Below are 21,467 nucleotides of genomic sequence, written 5' to 3'. Positions count from 1 at the left end.
ATCTATAGTCCATTTCCACCAGATTTTGAGTATCACCTTCATACTGTTCCTAGAGTTCCTGTCCCTATAACTTTCTGTTGAAGTTTTCTACCAGTTCCTACCCTTTTGTGGCTACTTTTGTAGTCTCTCAGATATCCTTTTTCATCTTCCCCTGTGACTCTTTTTCCACATTTAGAATTTTCTTTCCACACCTATGTATTGAAGATCCTCCCTCTTTCTGTCTACTTTTCTGATTTTTTTGAGAAGTCTTTCCTTGGAATCTTAACGACAGATTCTTAATGACAGTTTGATCCTCATCTGGCTGCCACTTAAACAAGCTCAAATGTTTCTGTCCTGCATCTTTAGTTTGTCTTTTTTAAGCATAGTTTCTAATTCATTAGTTGTTTTTTTAATTAGTTTACTTAACAAATGTTTTGATTTCACATATTATGTCAGGGGCTCTGCTGGGGTCTAGGATAAGCAGTGTGGTACTTTTTAGATTATAAAGTGATTTTCAGATGTAATCTTCATAGTAATCCTGTGAGTATAGGAGTTTTAAATATCTCCATTTTGTAGATGAGGAAAATTGAGCTCATAGATATTAAGTAACTTATCTGACATCATACAGTGAGCTAGCACAGCCAGTGTCATTTATAGTGTCAAATCCTATAGTTGCCCCACTACTGACTCTTAAAGGTGACCAATGGGTAAAAAATTATCTGTCTAATCCCATTTGATATTCCATATTTTAATTTATATTATTTGTCTAATCCCATTTGATATTCCATATTTTAATTTATGTTACTCGATAGACCTTAGATGGCATAATGGGGATGGAGAGCCAACAAGCTTGATTTTCCATTCTCATGAGTTTACTAAATTTCCAAGGCTTCTCTTTATATTACTTTTGTGTTTTTATTTTTGTTAGGCATTTGAGAACAACCTTTTTCGTGCTCCAATTTATCTTCATAAGATGCCAGAAACTGACTTCCTTATCATTCGCACAAGACAAGGTTACTATATTCGGGAATTAGTGGATATTTTTGTGGTTGGCCAGCAGTGCCCTTTGTTTGAAGTTCCTGGGCCCAACTCGAAAAGGGCCAATACTCATATTCGAGACTTTCTCCAGGTAAGAACGAGAGGATAGGGAGGGGGTCTGGATGTACATAAAAGGATATTTGGATTTGGGGGCATATCAGGGAAGATAAAACATATTATGGGCTTAGCAGGGGAAGGAGCCATGGTGAGGAATTTTATCCTTATTTTGCCAAATAAAAAAAAAATTTGGTATGTTGAGCAGGTTTTTATTTACCGCCTATTCTGGAAGAGTAAAGATCGCCCACGACGGATCCGAATGGAAGATATAAAAAAAGCCTTTCCTTCTCATTCAGAAAGCAGCATCCGGAAGAGGCTAAAGCTCTGCGCTGACTTCAAACGCACAGGTCATCAGTTGTGACTGATTATATGTTCTCTCTGCCTCTTTCCAAGAAAGGATTAAGGCTTCCAGTTAAAGGATAAGCATACAACTAATAAAATAGAAAAAAAATTGAAGTCATCAAAAGGAGGTAGCAAATCTTCTAATTATGGAGGCTCTGATTGCTAATTTAATTTTGCCAGTCAGGAAATTCAGTGTGATTGTTGATGTCTTAGATGTAGGAAACCTAGCAGCAGGGCTTTTCTTGGCCAGACATTCAGACTGGCTAAGCCTGATGCCTTCTGGGACATTGCCTGGTTCAGTCTTGGTTTGCTGTTCCTGTTAATGGCAATGAAAGGGCCTTTGGAATTCCGAATGGTCTCATTTTCTTTTATCTGTTCTAGGCATGGATTCAAACTGGTGGGTGCTGAAGTCTGATTTTCGTTTACCAACTGAAGAGGAGATCAGGGCTATGGTGTCTCCAGAGCAGTGCTGTGCTTATTACAGCATGATAGCTGCAGAGCAGCGACTGAAGGTGAACACTTTCCTTTTGGGCACCACCTATGCCTGTGGGTGTTTTTCAGAGAGATGAGGGTGAAGAACTTTTCTCACTAGCTTAGGAATGATGCATACTAGATTATTACTAATTGTTTCAAAAGTCAAACTGTATAAGGTACTCCATGTATACCAGTTCTGGAGTAAACTACATTGTAGAGAAATACCAGTGGGAAGGCTTAGTGAAGGACTTAGGGAATATTGTTTTGCCTTGAAAATGGTTGCTCATTCATTTGGGTGATGGCTTTAATCTCTATTCTTTGTAAAACAGGTGTATAAGCAAGGAAAGTGCTTCTTAGTTGTTTTCCACAGCCTTCCAGGTGGGCAGAGATGCTGATGGTGCTGGACATGTGATTTGGAGAAGCATAATATCCTTATTAGGCCAAAATAGGAAAGATCTAGCTGGGGTGGGACAGCACAGTTGTGTCCCACTAAGTTAATGAGCATCTCTATTCAGCTTCCTCATGGGCCTTAACTATCCACATATGTTAGCTTAAGGGTGTAGAGTGGTGATAGGTATACCTAAGACTTTACAGACTCCATTCTCTATGCAAAACTGTGCATTGGTGTTCTGTACTTGGTATTTGGTGAAACTTGTGCTTTGCATTTTCCAATTTATCGATTGACTTACACACGGATTTGTCCTCTTCCAGGATGCTGGCTATGGTGAGAAGTCCTTTTTTGCTCCAGAAGAGGAAAATGAGGAAGATTTCCAGATGAAGATTGATGATGAGGTGAGATTTTAATCTTTATTAGTATATCCCATTTATCCTTGAAAAAAAACAGGCTTATTGAGATGATTGACATACAGTAAATGGCACATGTTTAAAGTGTACTATTTGGTGTGTTTTGATGCATGTTTATACCTGTGAAATTGTCATGACAAGATAATGAGTATACCTGTCACCTCCACAAGTTTGTGCCTCTTTAAAATCCCTTTCTCCCCTCTCCTCCTTTCTCTCTAACTCTCCCTGTCCCCTGACACCTGATCTGCTTTCTGTCACAGATTAGTTTGTATTTTTTAGCGTTTTAGATAAATGGAATCATACGGTTATATGATGTACTCTTTTTTTAAATTGTGTTAAAATAAAAGTAACATAAAATTTATCATCTTAAACCTTTGTGTGTGTAGTCAGTAGTGTTAAAGTACATTCACACTGTTCAGCCAATTTCCAGAACTCTCTTCATCTTGCAAAACTGAAACTTGATTACTTGTTAAATAGTAATTCCCCCTTTTTCCCTCCCCCAACCCCCTGCAACCACCATTCTACTTTCTGTCCCTATGAATTTTACTACTCTAGGTACTTCACCTAAGTGGAATCATACAGTATTTGTTTTTATGTCACTGATTCATTTCATTTGGCATAATATTCTTAATACTCATTCATATTGTAGCATATGTCAGAATTTCTTTCCTCTTTAACGCTGAGTAATATTCTGTGGTATATATGTACACACACACAAACCATGCAATATTGTTTTGGTTATCCATTTGTCCATTGATGGACATTTGTATTATTTCTACATCTTGGCTGTTGTGAATAGTGCTGCTGTGAACAAGGGCATGCAAATATCTCTTCAAGACCCTGCTTTCAATTCTTTTGTATATCTACCCAGAAATGGAATTACTGGGTCATATGGTGGTTCTATTTTCAGTGTTTCGAGGAGCCTCCATAATGTTTTCCAAAGCATCTGCATTGTTTTACATGTTATCAATGATGTATAAGGGTTCCAGTTTCCTCACACTTTAACCAGCATTTGTTATTTATTGTCTTTTTTTGAAAAGTAGTCATCTCAATGGGTGTGAAGTGGTATCTCGGTGGTGTTTCAATTTGCATTTCCCTGATAGAATCTTTTCATGTGCTTGTTGGCTGTTTGTATGTCTTATTTTGAGAAACATGTATTCAAGTCCTTTGCTAATTTTTGAATTGGGTTGTTTGTTTTTTTGTAATTGAGTTAGTTGTAGGAGTTACATATTCTAGATGTTAACATCTTTTCAGGTGTATATTAACAAATATTTTCTCTCATTGTGTAGGTTGCCTTTCACTTTGTTGTGTCCTTTGATGCAGAGAAATTTTACATTTTGATGTAGGCTAGTCCAGTTTACCTAATTTTACTTTTGTCCCTATGCTCTTGGTTCCACATCTAAGAAATCACTGCCAAATCCAGTGTCCGGAAGCTTTTTCTCTGTTTTTTTTTCTTCTAAGAGTTTTACATTTTTAGTTCTTACATTTCAGTCTTTGACTCCTTTTGAATTAATTTTTGTATATGGTGTAAAGTAAAGGTCCATCTTTATTATTTTATATGTGAGTATTCTGTTTTCCCAGTACCATTTGTTAAAAGTATACATTCTTTCTTGTCTGTGTTCTTCACTCTAATTATGCTGAGATTCATCCAGGTGGTTGTGTGTATTAATAGTTTGTTACTCTTACTGCTGTATAATATTCCATAGTATGGATGTACCACCGTTTGTTTAATCACCTGTCAAAGGACATTTTGGTTGTTCCCAGATTTTGGCTATTGTGAATAAAACTGCTATGAGTATCCATGTATAAATCTTTATAAGGACATATGTTTCTTTTTTTTTTCCTTGGGTAAATATTTAGAAGTGGAATTGCTGGATTGTATGGTAGCTCTGTTTTACCTGGGAGGAACTGCCAGACTTTTCCACAGTGGCTATACCATTTACATTCCTACTAGCAGTGTATGAGCATTCCAGTTTTTCCACATCCTTGTCGACACTTGTTATTTTCCATTTATTATATTATTGCCCAACTATAGTGGGTGTGTTACTGCAGTTTTAATTTGCATTCCCCAAATAGCTAAAGATGTTGAGCATCTTTCTATGTGCTTATCATCCAGTAATCTTCTTTGGTTGAGGATCTATTTATCTCTTGCCCATTCTTATTTTTTTTTAATTTTTTATTATTTTTTTTAAATGGTAACCCATTTTTAAATGGGTAACCCATTCTTATTTTTAATTAGTTACTTGTTTTCTTCTTGAATTTTGAGAGTTCTTTATGTATTCTGGGTCCTAGTCCTTTATCAGGTATATGATTTACAAAGATTTTCTCCCAATCTAAGGCTTGTCTTTTAATTATCTTAGCAGTGTCTTATGAAGAGCAGAAGTCTAACTTGTAAATCTTCTCGCTTACGAATTTTGTGTCAGGTCAAAAATTTTATCTAATTCAAAGTTGCAAAGATTTATTCTTATTCTAAAGGTTTTATTGTTTTAGATTTTAGGTTTAGATCCATTTTGAGTTAATTTTTGTTTAGGATGCAGGGTGTTTAGATTAAGGTTCATCTTTTTGCATATGAATGTCCAGTTATTCTAGTACCGTTTGTCAAAAAATTAATTGGTCTTTTAAAACAAAAGTTTGATCATATCACTCTTGCTCTAGGACTTCCTTTGGGTCCTCATTTGTTTTAGGAAGTAATCTGTAACATGATTCACAAGGCTCTGTGTGATTTTGGTCTTGTAATATAGCTCTCATCTCCTCTCATCTGTCACTGACCATCTTATACTCTTAAGCTCCAAACGTACTAAAGTTCATTCAGTTCTCTAAATTTATTTCTGCTGCTTTCTAGGATTTTGCAAATGTTATTCCCTCTGCCTAGATTATTTCCTCTCCCCTCCTCTATCATCTGACCTTCATCTGCAAGTTATATTCTTTTGGAAGCTTTCTCTGACTCTTGCCCTCACTCCCACCCTTCATTCAGATTGGATTACCATCCTTTCCTTCTTTGTATACATATGGCACTTTTTACTTTCCTATCATGGCACTGATCATGCAGTATTGAATTTGGTTGGTTTATTTGTCTCTCCCTCACTGACATTAGGCCCTTGAGAAAGTAGTGCTTGACGTGTAGATATTCAATAAATATTTGCTAAATGAGTGAATGCTTGTCAGTGAGGTCAGGCAGAGTGAGTAAAGAAGCATTGTTGTATTCACTGTACTTTTGAGGTTAGAGTGAACAATGAGTGGATGTCAGAATTTCCAAAATGAAAGATTCTTTTGACGGCCTTCAAGATTGAATCTCGAATAGAGAATTGGCCACTTTATAGCTAAGCTAGTTACATATACCTTTTCTAGTCTGTTTAGACAAGCACATTCCCCTTGTCTTAATTGCCTGCTTATTTTATGTGGTCAATAAATACCATTTAGGGTTCTAGGAGAGGACAGGTCTTTTTGACCAAACCTGTGGCAGAGGTGGAATACACTTTGGTTTATTGCTACTGAGACTGGGGCCAATACTTTGTAGAGCATGTTTATCATCTAATTGGGAGAGTATGTATATGGGTCATTCTAAAGAAGGTGTTTGAGCAATTAGACAATCAAATGTGGTCATCAGTCTAACTTAACTCTTTGAAAGTCATGAGGGTGGGGACAACACTGTCTTTGAGAACTCTCAGTCAAACCCAAGTGATATGGAGCTGAAGAAGGGGGTACCACTTTTCCACATATTCCTACTTATACTGACTGAGACTTTGGCCTCTTACTTATTATCATGATTTAAGTACCATAGAAAAGAACAGACTGTGTCCTGGGCAGCTTTATGTAGCTATTGATCTCTGTGAATAGTTTAAGAAAGCATCAGATTGTACATTATTGTTATTATCCCCACCTTCTAAGTGTGGCTAGATATAGAGCAAATGTTTTTCACCACCCCCTGAATTTTTATACTTTTTGTATAAAAATTTTGTATTTTTATACCTCACTGACAAGCATTCACTCATTTAGCAAATATTTATTGAATATCTACACGTCAAGCACTACTTTCTCAAGGGCCTAATGTCAGTGAGGGAGAGACAAATAAACCAACCAAATTCAATTTATCTTTTTTATACTTCAGGTTCGCACTGCTCCTTGGAACACCACACGGGCTTTCATTGCTGCCATGAAGGGCAAGTGTCTCCTGGAGGTGACTGGGGTGGCAGATCCCACAGGATGTGGTGAAGGATTCTCCTATGTGAAGATTCCAAACAAACCAACACAGCAGAAGGTGAGACTGTCTGAATATCTGAAAGGTGAAAAATCAGGGGAGGAAGAAATAGAGGTTAAGGAATGGAGATGAATGGATGGGGATCTGGGAAGCCATGGAAATGTTAACAGTATATCTTAGATGCCTACTATAAAGAGTTCAGCTTGCTAGGATTCTTTCTTGTTTTGTTTCTGAGGTAGGATGATAAGGAGCCTCAGCCAGTGAAGAAGACAGTGACAGGAACAGACGCAGACCTCCGTCGCCTTTCACTGAAAAATGCCAAGCAACTTCTACGTAAATTTGGTGTGCCTGAGGAAGAGGTGGGCATGGAAGAGAAAAACTTAGAGGCTCCCTGGGGCTCTTTGTAGAGAGGGGAAAGCTGGGAGGCAGATATTAAGAACTATCTGGAGAATTTTGTCGTTCATGTTGTGGTAGACTGAATCTTAGAGACTTCTTCAAGAGTTAGCTTTCTCAAAGCTTTCTGTCTAACCTGCTTTGGGTGATTTTTTTTTTTTTTTGATCTAGAGGCTTTCTAACCACGTGCACTGGTTTTTTCCTTTGAAATCTCCAAATGATTTGTGTGTGTGTCTCTCGTAGATTAAGAAGTTGTCCCGCTGGGAAGTGATCGATGTAGTACGCACAATGTCAACAGAACAAGCCCGCTCTGGAGAGGGACCCATGAGTAAATTTGCCCGTGGATCAAGGTTTTCTGTGGCTGAGCATCAAGAGCGTTACAAAGAGGAATGTCAGCGCATCTTTGACCTGCAGAACAAGTGTGTTGTTTTAGTACTGCAGAAGATCTAAGCTGGAAAGGGGAGGGGGTCTCACATTATTTTATAGGGGAGAGAAGGTCACCTAAAAATGTGACTAGGTGGTCAGGTATCTGAGATTTCAGGTGGTATCTATTCATGAGAGTGCTCTGGTACCCACTCCCTTCAAAACAATAGGCAAAGTTTTTGTTTTTTTGTTTGTTGTACTTTTTTAAATTTTGTATTGGGATATAGCTAATTAACAATGTTGTGATAGTTTCAGGTGAACAGCAAAAGGACTCAGCCATACATATACATGTATCCCTTCTTCCCCAAACTCCACTCCCATCCAGGCCTGCCAGAGGTTTTCAGTGGCAAGAAGTGCTAGGTTCCATGGCAAATCTTGTGGCCTACTTGAGCCTGGCAGCCATTCAGTGGTGATAGGGGATTGTGGGGGTTTTTTGGAGGCTTAGTGTTTAGAGGATGATAATATAATGCCCTATTAAAAATGACTACTATGCTGATTTGTTGTTTCTCAGGCTTTTCCCAAGAATTCTGAAAGAGTTGCTATACTATTTCATATTTTGAACTTGCCTCGTTGACTGAATTTCTAGGAAAACTTGTGGAGCTTTTCTGTTCAGGGTTCCATGTCTTAGTGGATTTTTGAATATTTCTCTTTTAAGGTTGATTTCTCAATTTCCTACTCTAGCCTAAACTAAAATTGTTTCTTCAGCTTTTTTTAAAACTTAGGTTTCCCCTCCTTTTTAATTTATATTTTGCCTTTTTAGGGTTTTATCATCAACTGAAATCTTATCAACTGACACAGACAGCAGCTCAGCTGAAGACAGTGACTTTGAGGAAATGGGAAAAAACATAGAGAACATGTTGCAGAATAAGAAAACCAGCTCTCAGCTGTCACGTGAACGGGAGGAGCAGGAACGGAAGGAACTACAGAGGATGATACTGGGTGAGGGTAGTGACTTTACACATAGACAGACAAAAAAAAGAAAGATCGAAAAATTGTAAATAACTGCTCACTAATAACTAAGGTAAAGATGGAGGCAGGAGAAGTGGGAGATTAGTATAGAAAAGCCCATAGATGAATTAGAGAGATTTTGCAAACTGGACTCTAGGTATGTCTGTGGGGCACAAATTGAAGAGATGCTGCCAGTCTGCTACTGCCTTTGTTTGTATCAGGCCTGGCCAAACCAGGACTGTCAGTGCTCTACATCACTTGAGCTTTCTGGGCATTCATCCTAGAGGGTAAGAGTTTTTAATACAAAATCCGTGGATGAATTTGGGGGAAGTCTGTACAAGTGTACTTTTTCTAAGGAGAAAGATCCATGGCTTTTGGAAGATTCTCAGAGGAGTCTTGGATTCTAAAAAGAGTTTAAACTCACCAACCCTAAATTGCATAAATTGAGGGTGGGGATGATGAAGACCTGAACTGGTTTGAGATGTGGTCATTGGGAATGAGAAAAAGAGAGAGGTCAAAGTGATGTTAAGCTTTCATTCTGGCTTGCTGTAAAGATGGTGGTACCATTGATTAGGGTAGTGCATTTCAGAAAAAAAAGCAGGTTTAAGAAGGAAAGGTATAATATGTGGGTTTCAAGGTCCTTATCACACTCCCCAGTATAGATGTCAAACAGGCAATTGAGAACTTGGATGTAGATACTGAGAGAGGATAAAGGCTGAAGGTGAACGCTTTAAATGACTACACTCACAGTAGTCTTTCCTTTGTTTTCCCTTTGTAAAAGCTTTGTGTGATTCGGTTGTTCTGAGTACTTTGTAAAGATGTGATAAAGCCTTTCCTCGAATGTGGTCTTGGACCAGCAATGTCTACATCATGTAGAAGCTTGTTAGAAATGCAGTCTCAGGTTTCACTCCAAACCTACTGAATTAGAATCTGTATTTTAACACGATCCTCAGATGATTCCTGTTCATTCATATTAAAGTTTGAGAAGCATACTCTAGGCCTTAAGACTGGAGTTTTTCTGTGATATCATTTCTGCCTGCCGCGCCCTAGCCCCCACCCCCGCCATCCCCAGTGCTTGGGTGCTTTTCTATGGTGTGATCATCAAGTACTTCCTGCTTGGACTTTCCTTTTGTGCATTGGTTCAAAGAAATCAGAATACAGCTACTGCTCTGCTGTCCTCCATATGACAAACGTGTTTCTTTGAGATCCTCTCGGAACTTTCTGTACTTATAAAAATGGGAACATTGACAGTGATAAAATGAAGTCAGGAAAGGACAACTAGTGTATCCTTGGGGCTGGTGGTGACTTTGATGCTTTCTATAGAACAGTAGTTCTGTGGCATGTTGAGTTTGGGGTCTCTACTCAACCCCAAGAAAATAGCCATTTAGGTGGTAGGGGGACTGTGTCTTTTTCTCCTTGCAGCAGCAGGCTCAGCAGCATCAGGAAACAATCACAGAGATGATGACACCGCTTCTGTGACAAGCCTTAATTCTTCTGCCACTGGCCGCTGTCTCAAGATTTATCGCACATTTCGAGATGAGGAGGGGAAAGAATATGTTCGCTGTGAGACGGTCCGAAAGCCAGCTGTCATTGATGCCTATGTGCGCATACGGACCACAAAAGACGAGGAATTTATGTGAGTTTGACTCCCCACTTGCCAGTGTGATAAAGAGAATGATAATGATGGGGAAGGGGGTGAGGACGGATACTTGAATTTTAGTAACAAGATTCTGCACAGTTGTCCCTGGAAATCTGTGTTAATTGAGAACCATCTTGCCTTTAGAACTTTGGGTTTGAACAGAGCCAGATCACAGGGAGAATCCCTAGTTTGCTGTAAAATAAAGGCATGTTTTAAGTTCTCTTTGGGTCCTTTGTGTTTTTGTTGGTTGGTTGGCAAAAATCTTAGGGACTCCTCAGGGCTCCTCATTCTGAGAGGTACCCCTCTGCACATGGAAGACTGATGAGCAGGGTAAGTAGGAGTACCATGTAGCCCCTTTTGTTTCAATATTACTTTAGTTCTGAGATGTTTGTTATCAGGACAGTCTTCTTGGTTTTAAGTTTGCTTATGGATCCGTGAATTTTTTTCCCCTTTATATAGTCGAAAATTTGCCCTTTTTGATGAACAACATCGAGAAGAGATGCGAAAAGAACGGCGGAGGATTCAAGAGCAACTGAGGCGACTTAAGCGAAACCAAGAAAAGGAGAAGCTTAAGGGTCCTCCTGAGAAGAAGCCCAAAAAAATGAAGGAGCGTCCTGACCTAAAAGTAAGTATAGTGTAATATGATCATAACTAACACAGCAGAGAAAGAAAGCATACCTTTTCCCTTAGCTTTTGGCATCCTCCCTTACTGGGAATGAAGGCAGTACTATGGAAAGCTAGTTTGAACTGATGTGGCCACTTGGGTGTTACAAACGCTAGTACAACTGGAACTGACAATACCAGATTTAATCTGGTGTCATTGGGTATCATTTTATGCTTCATCCATTGAAAATATTTTCTGTGAGTGGAGACAGGTGTGGTGGATTTTTTTGACGTGTATATTTATGTACGTATGTAGACACATCTTGTTTTTAAATTGCATGTATTAAAAGCAGTGACTGAGAAAACAGACAATACAGGCTGCTTTGCATAGTTTAGGTATCACTGTACAGTATAATGTGCAGCACAAAATGAGGCAGCTGTGGTACAGTAGAAAGAGCCATGGACTTGGAAACAGAAGATCTGGGTTCAGGTTCTTATTCTGCCATTTAGTAACTGTGACCATAACCTCTCCAACCTGTTTTTCCTTCTTTAAGATATCTATATCACAGTGGTATTGTATTAAGGAATGTAATACATGGGAAGCACTTTATACCTGGTAAAATTCTCAACAAATGTGAACTGTTAACATGTACTGAGCTCATTAAGTATTCTAATGTTTCTTGTATGTGATATTATATGATACAGTATTGATCCCATTTTACAGATGACAGGTCAGTTGCACAACTAAGATGGAGACTTATTTTGTTGTTGTTTTGGCTTTTTTGTGTGTGGAGTGTTTTGTTTTTTTTTTTACTGCACTGCACTCACTGCCTGTGTGATCTTAGTTCCCTGACCAGGGATTGAACCCAGGTCCTCTGCAGTGAGAACACAGAGTCCTAACCACTGACTGCTAGGGAATTTCAAGAGACTTAGTATTATTAAGCCTTTTCCTTGAGACAGGGAATATACTCATTCTGGCTACCTGTGCTGCTGAATGCAACCTTGGGCTTCCAGTAGTCTTTCTTCTGCATTTTTAATGTTTTCATAGTTTACAACTTAAGTTGGCTTAGAAATCCTCTGCCTTTTCTTCCTCACTTAATTTTTAAAGTAATGTTCAGTCTCTGGATTTCATTTTGTTTTTAATGTGTCATTTCCATACATGTACTTTTGTTCAGTGGCTTCTGGTTGAAAGGTGTGTAACGAGTCTATGAGAATAAAAGTTCTGGGCCTGCCTTTGTTTCTCTTCTGCCTTCTATGTATTTGTTAAAGCTAACATGAAGAAGCCTGCTTATCTCTGACATGTTGATACTTTTCCTTTTACAGCTGAAATGTGGGGCTTGTGGTGCCATTGGGCACATGAGAACAAACAAATTCTGCCCTCTTTATTATCAAACAAATGCTCCCCCTTCCAACCCTGTTGCCATGACAGAGGAGCAGGAGGAGGAGTTGGAAAAGACAGTCATTCATAATGATAATGAGGAACTTATCAAGGTTGAAGGGACCAAGATTGTCCTAGGGAAACAGCTAATTGAGAGGTAAGAGCGGTGGGAGAGATCTGTTGGAGGTTGGCGATACTGGTGGGGGCCAGGGGTGGATGTGATGTGTTCTCTGAAGTGGAACTGAAGACATAGGAACTTTAATGGACTTTCCTCGGTAATTATTGCCAGTAATGGAAATTACAGTCTTGTAAAGCACTCATTAGGCTCCACCACCTACTTGCCCTTGGGCATGCTACTCAACTTTTCTGAGTCTTAGTTTCCTTATTTACAAAATAAAATCACCCTTTCAAGGGTAACTGTTGATGTATGGCAAAACCAATACAATATTGTAAATTACTTAACCTCCAATTAAAATAAATAAATTTATATTAAAAAATAAAATTAAATTAAAAATAAATAAATTTATATATTTTTTAAAAAGATAAAATGAAGGAGACTATATAAAGCAAGTAGTACAGTACCTGGTATATACTAGATGTTCTTCCTGTTCTAATTCCAGGCACTTGTAATATTTGTAAGGTCCCTGATCTCAGATGTTCTGATAATGGACCAGCCAAAAAGATTGAGGAGACAGACTATGCTTATACTTACCTAGCCGTTGTCCTCAGAGAATTTGATAATCAGGTAGAAAAGTTTTTATTTTTTTAATTCATTTTTTACAATGTTGTATTGGTTTCTGCTGTACAATGAGAAAAGTTTTTAAATAAAAAAATCCAGCTTTTTAGTTTGAAAATTGCAAACCTACAGAAAAGCTGAAGGAATAATATGTTTTTTCTCTAAATTCACCAAACGTTAACATTTGTCACATTTGTTTCATCTTTATATATCTAAAACATTTTCTTTTTTGCTGAAACATTTGAAAGTTGTAGGCATCGTGACATTTCTCTCAAATTCTTTAGCACACATATCCAAAGAATAAGGACATAACAAACATGATACTTGGAGAAGGAAATGACAACCCATTCCAATATTCTTGCCTGGAAAATCCCATAGATAGTAGAGCCTGGCAGGCTGTAGTCCATGGGGTCGCAAAGAGTTGGACATGACTGAAGTGACCTAGCATGCACAAACATGATACTATTACTACACCTAAGAAATTTAACATTAATTTAGTAGTATCTAATATTCAGTCCTTATTCAAATTTCCCTAGTTGTCTCAATATTCTTTATTGCCTACACCCTACTTCCATTCAGGATCCAATTCTAGTTCAAACATTAAGTATTTTGAATCTCTCTTAATGTAGAACTGTCTTCCCCACCTTGTTTTTCATGACATTGAATTTTTTGAAGAGTCCAGGTCAATGGTCTCATAAAATATTCCACATTCTACATATGTCTGTTTTTGTATTGATTATATTTATCTTTGGCAAGATTGCAGCAGAAGTAATATTATGCATTTACTGCACCAGATGAGAAAGCATATAATGTCAGGTTTCCTCAGTATTTTGATCATCTTATTAAAGTGGTAATACTCAGATTCCTCTGTAATAAAGATATTTTTTTCCCACTGTAATTAATTTGTGGGTGAATATCTTGTTCTCTTACAATATTTCTCTCAATAGTTTTAACATCCATTGATGATCATTACCTAACTCAGTTATTACATAGGGGGTTGCTTAATTGTTTTTCTAATTCTATCATTCTTTATACTAACTAACATTCTGTAAAGCAGGACTTCTCCCTCTTTTTTTGAATATTACTATGGATTCTGAAATTCTTCCTTTTGTAAACTATAATATATTATCTGTTAACATCATTATTAATTTGAATGCCCAGATTGTCCCAGATTTGATCCCTTCAAGCCAGAACCTGTGTCCTTTTGAAATGAACCTATAAATTTTGCAAACTTCTTTGCTTTCTGGCACTAGATGTCAGGCTTTCCTTGAAATTTCTCTGTCCCAGACCCAGAATCAGCCCTTTCTCAGGGAGTCCTGGTTCCTTTTATTGGGGAATAGTATTTTGGAACCAATATCTAGGTGTTAGGTGTGCTCATTGCCACTGAGATGTCGCTGCTTCTAGGTTCTTAGTAGATAGAACTAGGAAATACACAAATATTGTAAGTCACAACCTCATTCAATACTTCCAATACAAATTATATCTATAGATTCTTTGTCTTTTTCTGTTTTTTAGCTATAGTTTGCATTTTATTTTTAGCTCACACTTTTTAGGTTCTTGATTTAATTAAACATTGTATCACCTCTATTTGTACATCATTAAGTTTTATTCTTTTTCTGCTTATATTTATATCCTCTTTGGTTGCCCATGCTGTGATATGTGCAAGATAGTTTGAGAATTTGGAGAAGGAAATGGCAACCTACTCCAGTATTCTTGCTTAGAAAATCCCATGCACAGAGGAGCCTGGCGGGCTACGGTTCATGGGGTTGCAAAGAGTCAGACGCAACTGAGCACACATACTACCACCAACAACAAACATGTAAAGTAGATCCAAGGTATTTTCTGTAATTTGTTGTCCTTGGATTATATGCCACTGACGTTGTACAATCAGGGTATTACATTCAAAATATATTTATTTTTTGAGTATGTAATTTTTAATTTAATATGTAGTCATACTCATTTATTCTGTTCAGATTTGAGAGTTTTTTTCCTATCCTTGTTAATTTATCAACATCTATAGTAGTCACATTTTGCAACACATTAAAAAAAGAAAATAATAATATCTTGATATCTTATGATTAATGGGAAGTAGGTAGTTGGGCTTTTAATGATTGCGGGAAACTCAAACTAGTTTTTTCTCTTCGGCCACTCCATGTGGCATCCGGAATCCTAGTTCCCCAACCAAAGATTGAACCCATGCCTCCTGCAGTGAAAGCATGGAGTCCTAACCACTGGACCATTAAGGAAGTCCCTAGTTTTTCTTTTCAAACAAGCTTTAATTTCTTCCTTGTTTCTATTCTGAATAAGTTAAATTTCCTAGTCCTTTTATCCTGAGATAGAATGTTCAAGATAGAAAGATTCTTGAAATTCCTTTAGCCTAGTTCCTTTATCTTCCAAGTAGGAAACTGAGGTGAACTTGTGGCTTGCCTAGTTCTTTATTAATTTGGAGATACTATGAGGTCTTGCTTGATCTGAGCCTTAGGATGTGGATGTCTGGCATTTAGTTTGGCTTTTTACTCCCCAGGCTCATGCTGAGGTACTTTGGGCTTTTTCTTTGTGGTTGATTTTTTTCTGGGGGCTAGAAATAGGGACTGCATGCTATGAAAATGTTATGATTATTACAGTGCAGATGAGGTTCGCAGAAAATCTTTGGTTCTCAAGTTCCCTAAGCAGCAACTTCCTCCCAAGAAGAAACGGCGAGTTGGAACTACTGTTCACTGTGACTATTTGAATGTGAGTATCCGCATTGCTGCTTTCTGACCAGATGGGATTCTCATTAATTCCCCCAGTCCTCTAAGCCGTGGCCCTGATACAGCCTTAGATTCTCCCTGTGGCGTTGCCCTGAGAATTACGTGTACTGCTCATTACAAGGTTTCCAATTTTTTTTTTTTTAATTGAAAGAAGCATTCTGATATTTTGTTTCTCCTTAGAGACCTCATAAGTCCATTCACCGGCGCCGGACAGACCCCATGGTGACATTGTCATCCATTTTGGAGTCTATCATCAATGACATGAGAGATCTTCCGAATGTGAGTTCACTGCATTCAGGTCTACAGTATGGATGGCAAGGCCCTTTGTTCTGTCTGATTTCAGATAGAGGGCAGTATAGTCCTAAGAACCTCAAACTCCTTATTCTTCGGGATATAGTTTTTATTTATTTCTTAACAGTTAGTAGAGGAAACAGTCAGACCTGCTCCATCTAGAGAGATTCCTTTGAGAGTTGATGGCCAGGTAGAGACAGGTAAGATGTGAGAGAGTCTTGAGGAATTGGTTATGGCAAATGTTCTTTGCTCATGGATGGTGCTCGCTCTTGTTTGCACAGACATACCCTTTCCACACTCCAGTCAATGCAAAGGTCGTAAAGGACTACTACAAGATCATCACCCGGCCAATGGACTTACAGACACTCCGTGAAAATGTGCGTAAACGCCTCTACCCATCTCGGGAAGAGTTCAGGGAGCATTTGGAGCTAATTGTGAAAAATAGTGCAACCTACAATGGTAAGAATCACCTGTCTTTGACTGCAAAGGTCACTTTTCAGATCCTTACCTAATTCCTTACTAGTCCTAAATTCAGACTAGATTGGATGGATGGAAAGGACCTACAATGTATTAGTGAATTTGAGGGTTATGAAAATCAGGTAACGTATGGTTTTAATCATTTAATAGATATTGCTGCTTTTTATTCCCACTTTTTAATGTATCCTCTGGAGAATTTTAAGTATCTGTTAAAATAAAACAATTGCATGTGGTGTATGGGAGGATGAAGTAAGCCTAGGTAAATAGAAGAGGCGTTCGCTGTGGATGGAACCCCCACAGAGTATGTGCTTGTGACTGTATTTGTCTTTGATTTGATCTACAAATATGTTATAGAGGCTGTTATATGTCCCCTTTGCTCAAAAACTGAAAAGACAAGGAGGAAGAAATCTGTTTTCTGAGTATTAAAGAGTTTAAGATATAGTACATACAGCTTCCGCAGGTAAAGGGTAAAATTTTCTGATTTCCAGTTGTATCCTTGAGCACAGATTCGTCTATAAATATAGAGATTAAGGATACAGATTAACCATGGCACTTAATAATTGAATTACCTTAGATGACTTATTTAGCATCTTGTAACCGGTTCTGTTTTCTCACCTGTACACATGGGACAATAGTTGTACCTAGATTTTAATACCTTTCACAAGCAGGCCTGACCCATTTATCTAGTCTCATTTCCAGTGACTGGCTCCCATACCTACTATAGATATGTGATTCCTGCCACACTCAGCATTGTATTTCACTAAATATCCTATCCCATGTCTTCATTCCTTTGCGCAGTCTTTGCCCCTTGTAAGGAATGCCCTTTATTCTCTTTCCATTCATATTTCCAGACCAGCTCATATCCTCGCTTCATGAAGATGTATCACATTGCCCATAGTACCCATTTTTCAATCATCTGTGCCCCTTAGCACAATTAAGTCAACTTTTATAGCTCTTATTGTATTACATATAATTGATTATATATTTGATTTTCCTACCACTTTGTGACCTCCTAGAGAGACTATTCATCTTTCTATTCCAAGGGCCTAGCAGAGTACCTGACACATACAAAGAAAGAATAAATTTGTTAGCTCCAACTATCATTCAAGTTGGCAAGCATAAATGCATAAAAAAAAATCCTCTTGGAAGGGGAATGGCAAGGTAAGAGCTGACATTGAAAATGCAGAGCTTGAGGTACCTGTGGGTCATTTAGGGGCAATGTTAGTAAAAATTTGGAAATGATTTTCTCCTTACATCCCCCTCTAGCTCAATCTTCTTTCTTCCTTATACCCAAATGATGGTAATAGTAATAGTACCACCATCAGTGGTATTACTATCCTTCCAGTTATACGACCTAGAAATATTACTCATCGTTGATTCACTCTCCCTCTCCTGCACTCATAGATCACTAAGTTCCATAAATTGTACCTTCTAAATTTTGCTAGAACAAATTCCCTTCCTTTTGGTCTCCATTGCTACTATCTTAGTTGAAGCCCTTGTCATCTCTTCTTTGACCTCTTGCAATTGCTTCCAGACTTTCTCTCTGCTGCTTGCCTTAATTCTTCATACTGTTGACGGTATTTTTTTCTGATATACAAGTTTGAAAAATTACTCTCTAGCTTAAAATCTTCAGTACCTTTGTATCTCCTATGAGACCATTGTAATATGTCCCATCCAGCCTTTCCAAGTTCCATTTCCGGTTTTTCTTCCTCACACATACCTGTAGTCCAGTTGTACAGAACTACTTGTGATTCCTGTTGTGAAATGTGTTACTTCATGTTTCCATGAATTTGCTTACTTAAATGTTTTTGCACACTTTTTCCTCCCTCTGGAATGTTTTTCTACAATACTATCTACCTGGTGGACTTCTCTTCATTAGTGACACTGCTCAAGTGTCAGTCACAACAAGCCTTTCCTGTTCCTTCCTGGTACTCAGATTTAATTGTTTTGAAACTATTGCAAACCCTCCACAGTTCATAGTAATCAGTATATTCCTCTATTTGCACTTATACTCACTTTTTAGAAACTTTTATTATGGAAATTGTTAGGCATATACAGAAGTAGAGAGAAAGTAAATAAACTTCAGTACACCTATTCACCCAGTTCAGCACTTACCAGCATATGGCCAGTCTTGTTCATTATTTATATTTTCAGATATCATATCATTTCACTCATAGATACTTCAAGCACTTATACCTTGTCATATAGCAATTTATTTTCATGTCATTTTCTTTGACTAAACCAAGAATTCTCTAAGGTAGGACTTGTATCTTATTTTCCCTTTAATCTCATCATTGAACATAACAGTTACATGGCAAAACCAATACAATATTGTAAAGTAATTAGCCTCTAATTAAAATAAATTTAAATTAAAAAAATAAAGCAAGTTACATTGTAAAAAAATTGCTGAGTGAACAAATAAATGCCAGCTAATTAATTAATAAGTAGTTGAGAATAGAGCTGAGGTTTAGGCTCTGGGGAGCACTTACTTTGAAAGAATTAACAGGAAGATAAATAAAGGATACTGCAAGGAAATAGTCAGAATTACTGTTTAGAAGAAAATGTTTTAACTATCCCTATGATGAGCTTAAACTAGGGTAGCCATAAGCAGGGAATGTAGGTGATAGTTGGAGGATTTTGTGAAACTCTTGTTAGGGACTTCAGGGAAACTAAAGTAGTAGTCTGAGCTAGGATGGAGATTGTTTTCTGCCAAAGGCTTTGGATTAGCCATATGCTGGGCGGACATCACAGACCATGAGTTCTGCAAACGAAAATTGCAGTCACAAATTTTGAATGCTAAAGATGATCTCCTTAGTCATCCTTAAATAAATTGTCATTTCCCTAGCCATAGTATTATTTTCAAGGTATTAAAGCCAGCAGTATCAAAGGTTGTACTGCTGTGTGTGGATATACACAACTAAGGGAGAGAATTAAAATTAGTTTATTCATCCATATTATGCATCTGGTATGTGTTAGGCACTGAAAAATGGAGGTGAGACTGATACATCTCTCTGACTCAGCAGCTAGGTTGGTGCAAGTCTGGAGAGGTGTTGGTACTCTTGCTTCCCATGTCTGTGGTCTCATCTCTTCCTGTTTGTTTCTCTGTAATGTAGGGCCAAAGCACTCACTGACCCAGATCTCTCAATCAATGCTGGATCTCTGTGATGAAAAACTTAAAGAGGTAAGACATTTAAAATGAGAGAAAGGCAGTAGAATTTGAAGCTGACAGGTACCAGAATTGAGGAAGTAGGAAATGTAACAGAAGATTAGAGAAATGAGGGAGAAGCAGGTCTTTCATATATTAGAGTCTGGAGGGAACCTTAGAAATCATATAGTCTAATTCCCTCCCTTTTGTTGATGGAAAAACTGAGGTCCATAGGAGAAACTAACTTGTCTTGGGCATCGTGGCTGTTAAATAGTAGAGCTAGGATTAAAATCTAAAATCCACATAACACTTCAGAAAGGGCTAAGGAAATTGACTTCCTGGAAAGCCAGCTGAAGCTAAGAGACTGTTTTGGCAGGGATAAATTTTAATTTTTAAAAGATGATCTGTATTTTATCTTCTTAACAACAACAAAATATGGCAGCTGTGCAGGCCTAAAAAATATAAATGTGATGATGTTAATATTGAAGTAGAAATTTTGTAAAAGAAGATTGCCAAATGGCCAATAAACATGAAAAGATTATAAGTTTGGTTGATCACTGTGGAAATAAAAATTCAAACCAGTTAAACCAGTTAATACTTCATACCCACTTAGAAAGGCTAAAAAAGAAAAAAAACTTAAACAAAAGACATGGTCTTCCTGGTGGTCCAGTGGTTAAGAATCCAACTGTCAATGCAGGGGACACAGGTTTGATTCCTAGTGGGGGAAGATTCCACATGCCACAGGGCAACTAAGCCTGTGTACCACAGCTGCTGAGCCCAAGCTCTAGAGCCCGTGCTCTACAACAGGAGAAGCCCATGATAATTTTTAAGAAGATTTGAGTTTTAGTGGGTTAAGACATGGAGCAATTGATACACAGACTTTTTCGTAGTATAGTCAGTCTGAAATGAATTTATTGGGTTAGATTCCCTTGTATAAATAATAAAATTTATTGGGTTAGATTCCCTTGTAGAAAAGTTACTAATCAACAATAATGTGTTCAGTGTTTTCAGTGATAGTTTTACAGCAAAAAGAGTGTGATATTAAAACTTAATTTGGTGAAGATGTTTTTGTTGTGGGAACTAAGCTGTTGTTATCCAAGGTGTATATTTTTGATGATCTACAAGAATAGAAGATAGACTGCCTATAAGAATGGTTGACACATCTCTTTTGATCCTTTTACTGGAGTATTATTTCTTAGCTGAATTTTTGTCTGGAACAGATGAGTTTACAATTCAAAGTTAGACTTTTTGGGACAAGAGAAATATTAATTGGCCTTAATACTCTATGGTGATTATACCTCAGGGAAGCCTTTATGTTTCCTTTGCTTTGTTTCATGTCAGAAAGAAGATAAATTGGCTCGTTTAGAGAAAGCAATCAACCCCTTGCTGGATGATGATGACCAAGTGGCATTTTCTTTTATTCTGGACAACATTGTCACCCAGAAAATGATGGCAGTTCCAGATGTAAGTGGTCTGTGTGTTGAATATTGTGAAGATAGTACAAAGGAAAGGAAAGGTCAAAAGAGTGTCTGTATGTGTGTGTATCACTGGGGAGTCTGGAGTGTGGTGTTTGTCAATTCAAACTGGTATGTAATTTTTTTTCTTTTTTTCAAACTGGTATATAGTTTTAAAAAGAAACCTTTTTGCTGTATGAGTGCATTATCATTGAAATCAAAGACGCCAGGAATCTGTGATATAGAGAGGTTCTTTATTCCTGTTGTTGACATTTAGTATTTAATGCTTCTGAGTAGCTTGGGAGAGAAATTAGGATGCCAGGTAATATGGGAGGCTT

At 37.6% G+C, this 21,467-nt stretch overlaps 1 protein-coding gene across 5 annotated transcripts in view; it reads left to right on the top strand.

The window, feature by feature from the left end:
* Positions 1-21,467, top strand: part of TAF1 (TATA-box binding protein associated factor 1) — a 70,536-nt gene that overhangs the window by 15,407 nt on the left and 33,662 nt on the right. For 4 of the 5 annotated variants that reach the window (XM_018043788.1, XM_013976402.2, XM_013976404.2 and 1 more), the window contains exons 15-30: positions 908-1,108; positions 1,280-1,421; positions 1,798-1,928; positions 2,602-2,682; positions 6,803-6,952; positions 7,132-7,251; positions 7,529-7,704; positions 8,469-8,647; positions 10,079-10,292; positions 10,755-10,920; positions 12,222-12,433; positions 15,637-15,745; positions 15,943-16,041; positions 16,335-16,512; positions 19,644-19,711; positions 21,017-21,139. In XM_018043788.1, the coding sequence (XP_017899277.1) occupies positions 908-1,108; positions 1,280-1,421; positions 1,798-1,928; positions 2,602-2,682; positions 6,803-6,952; positions 7,132-7,251; positions 7,529-7,704; positions 8,469-8,647; positions 10,079-10,292; positions 10,755-10,920; positions 12,222-12,433; positions 15,637-15,745; positions 15,943-16,041; positions 16,335-16,512; positions 19,644-19,711; positions 21,017-21,139 (2,349 nt within the window). The remainder of the gene's footprint in view (positions 1-907; positions 1,109-1,279; positions 1,422-1,797; positions 1,929-2,601; positions 2,683-6,802; positions 6,953-7,131; positions 7,252-7,528; positions 7,705-8,468; positions 8,648-10,078; positions 10,293-10,754; positions 10,921-12,221; positions 12,434-15,636; positions 15,746-15,942; positions 16,042-16,334; positions 16,513-19,643; positions 19,712-21,016; positions 21,140-21,467) is intronic. The other variant, XM_018043787.1, reaches the window with a different exon arrangement.

This window comes from Capra hircus, assembly GCF_001704415.2.
Source record: "Capra hircus breed San Clemente chromosome X unlocalized genomic scaffold, ASM170441v1, whole genome shotgun sequence".
In the NCBI taxonomy this organism is placed as follows: Eukaryota; Metazoa; Chordata; class Mammalia; order Artiodactyla; family Bovidae; genus Capra; species Capra hircus.
This window is presented reverse-complemented; position numbering and strand designations above follow the sequence as displayed.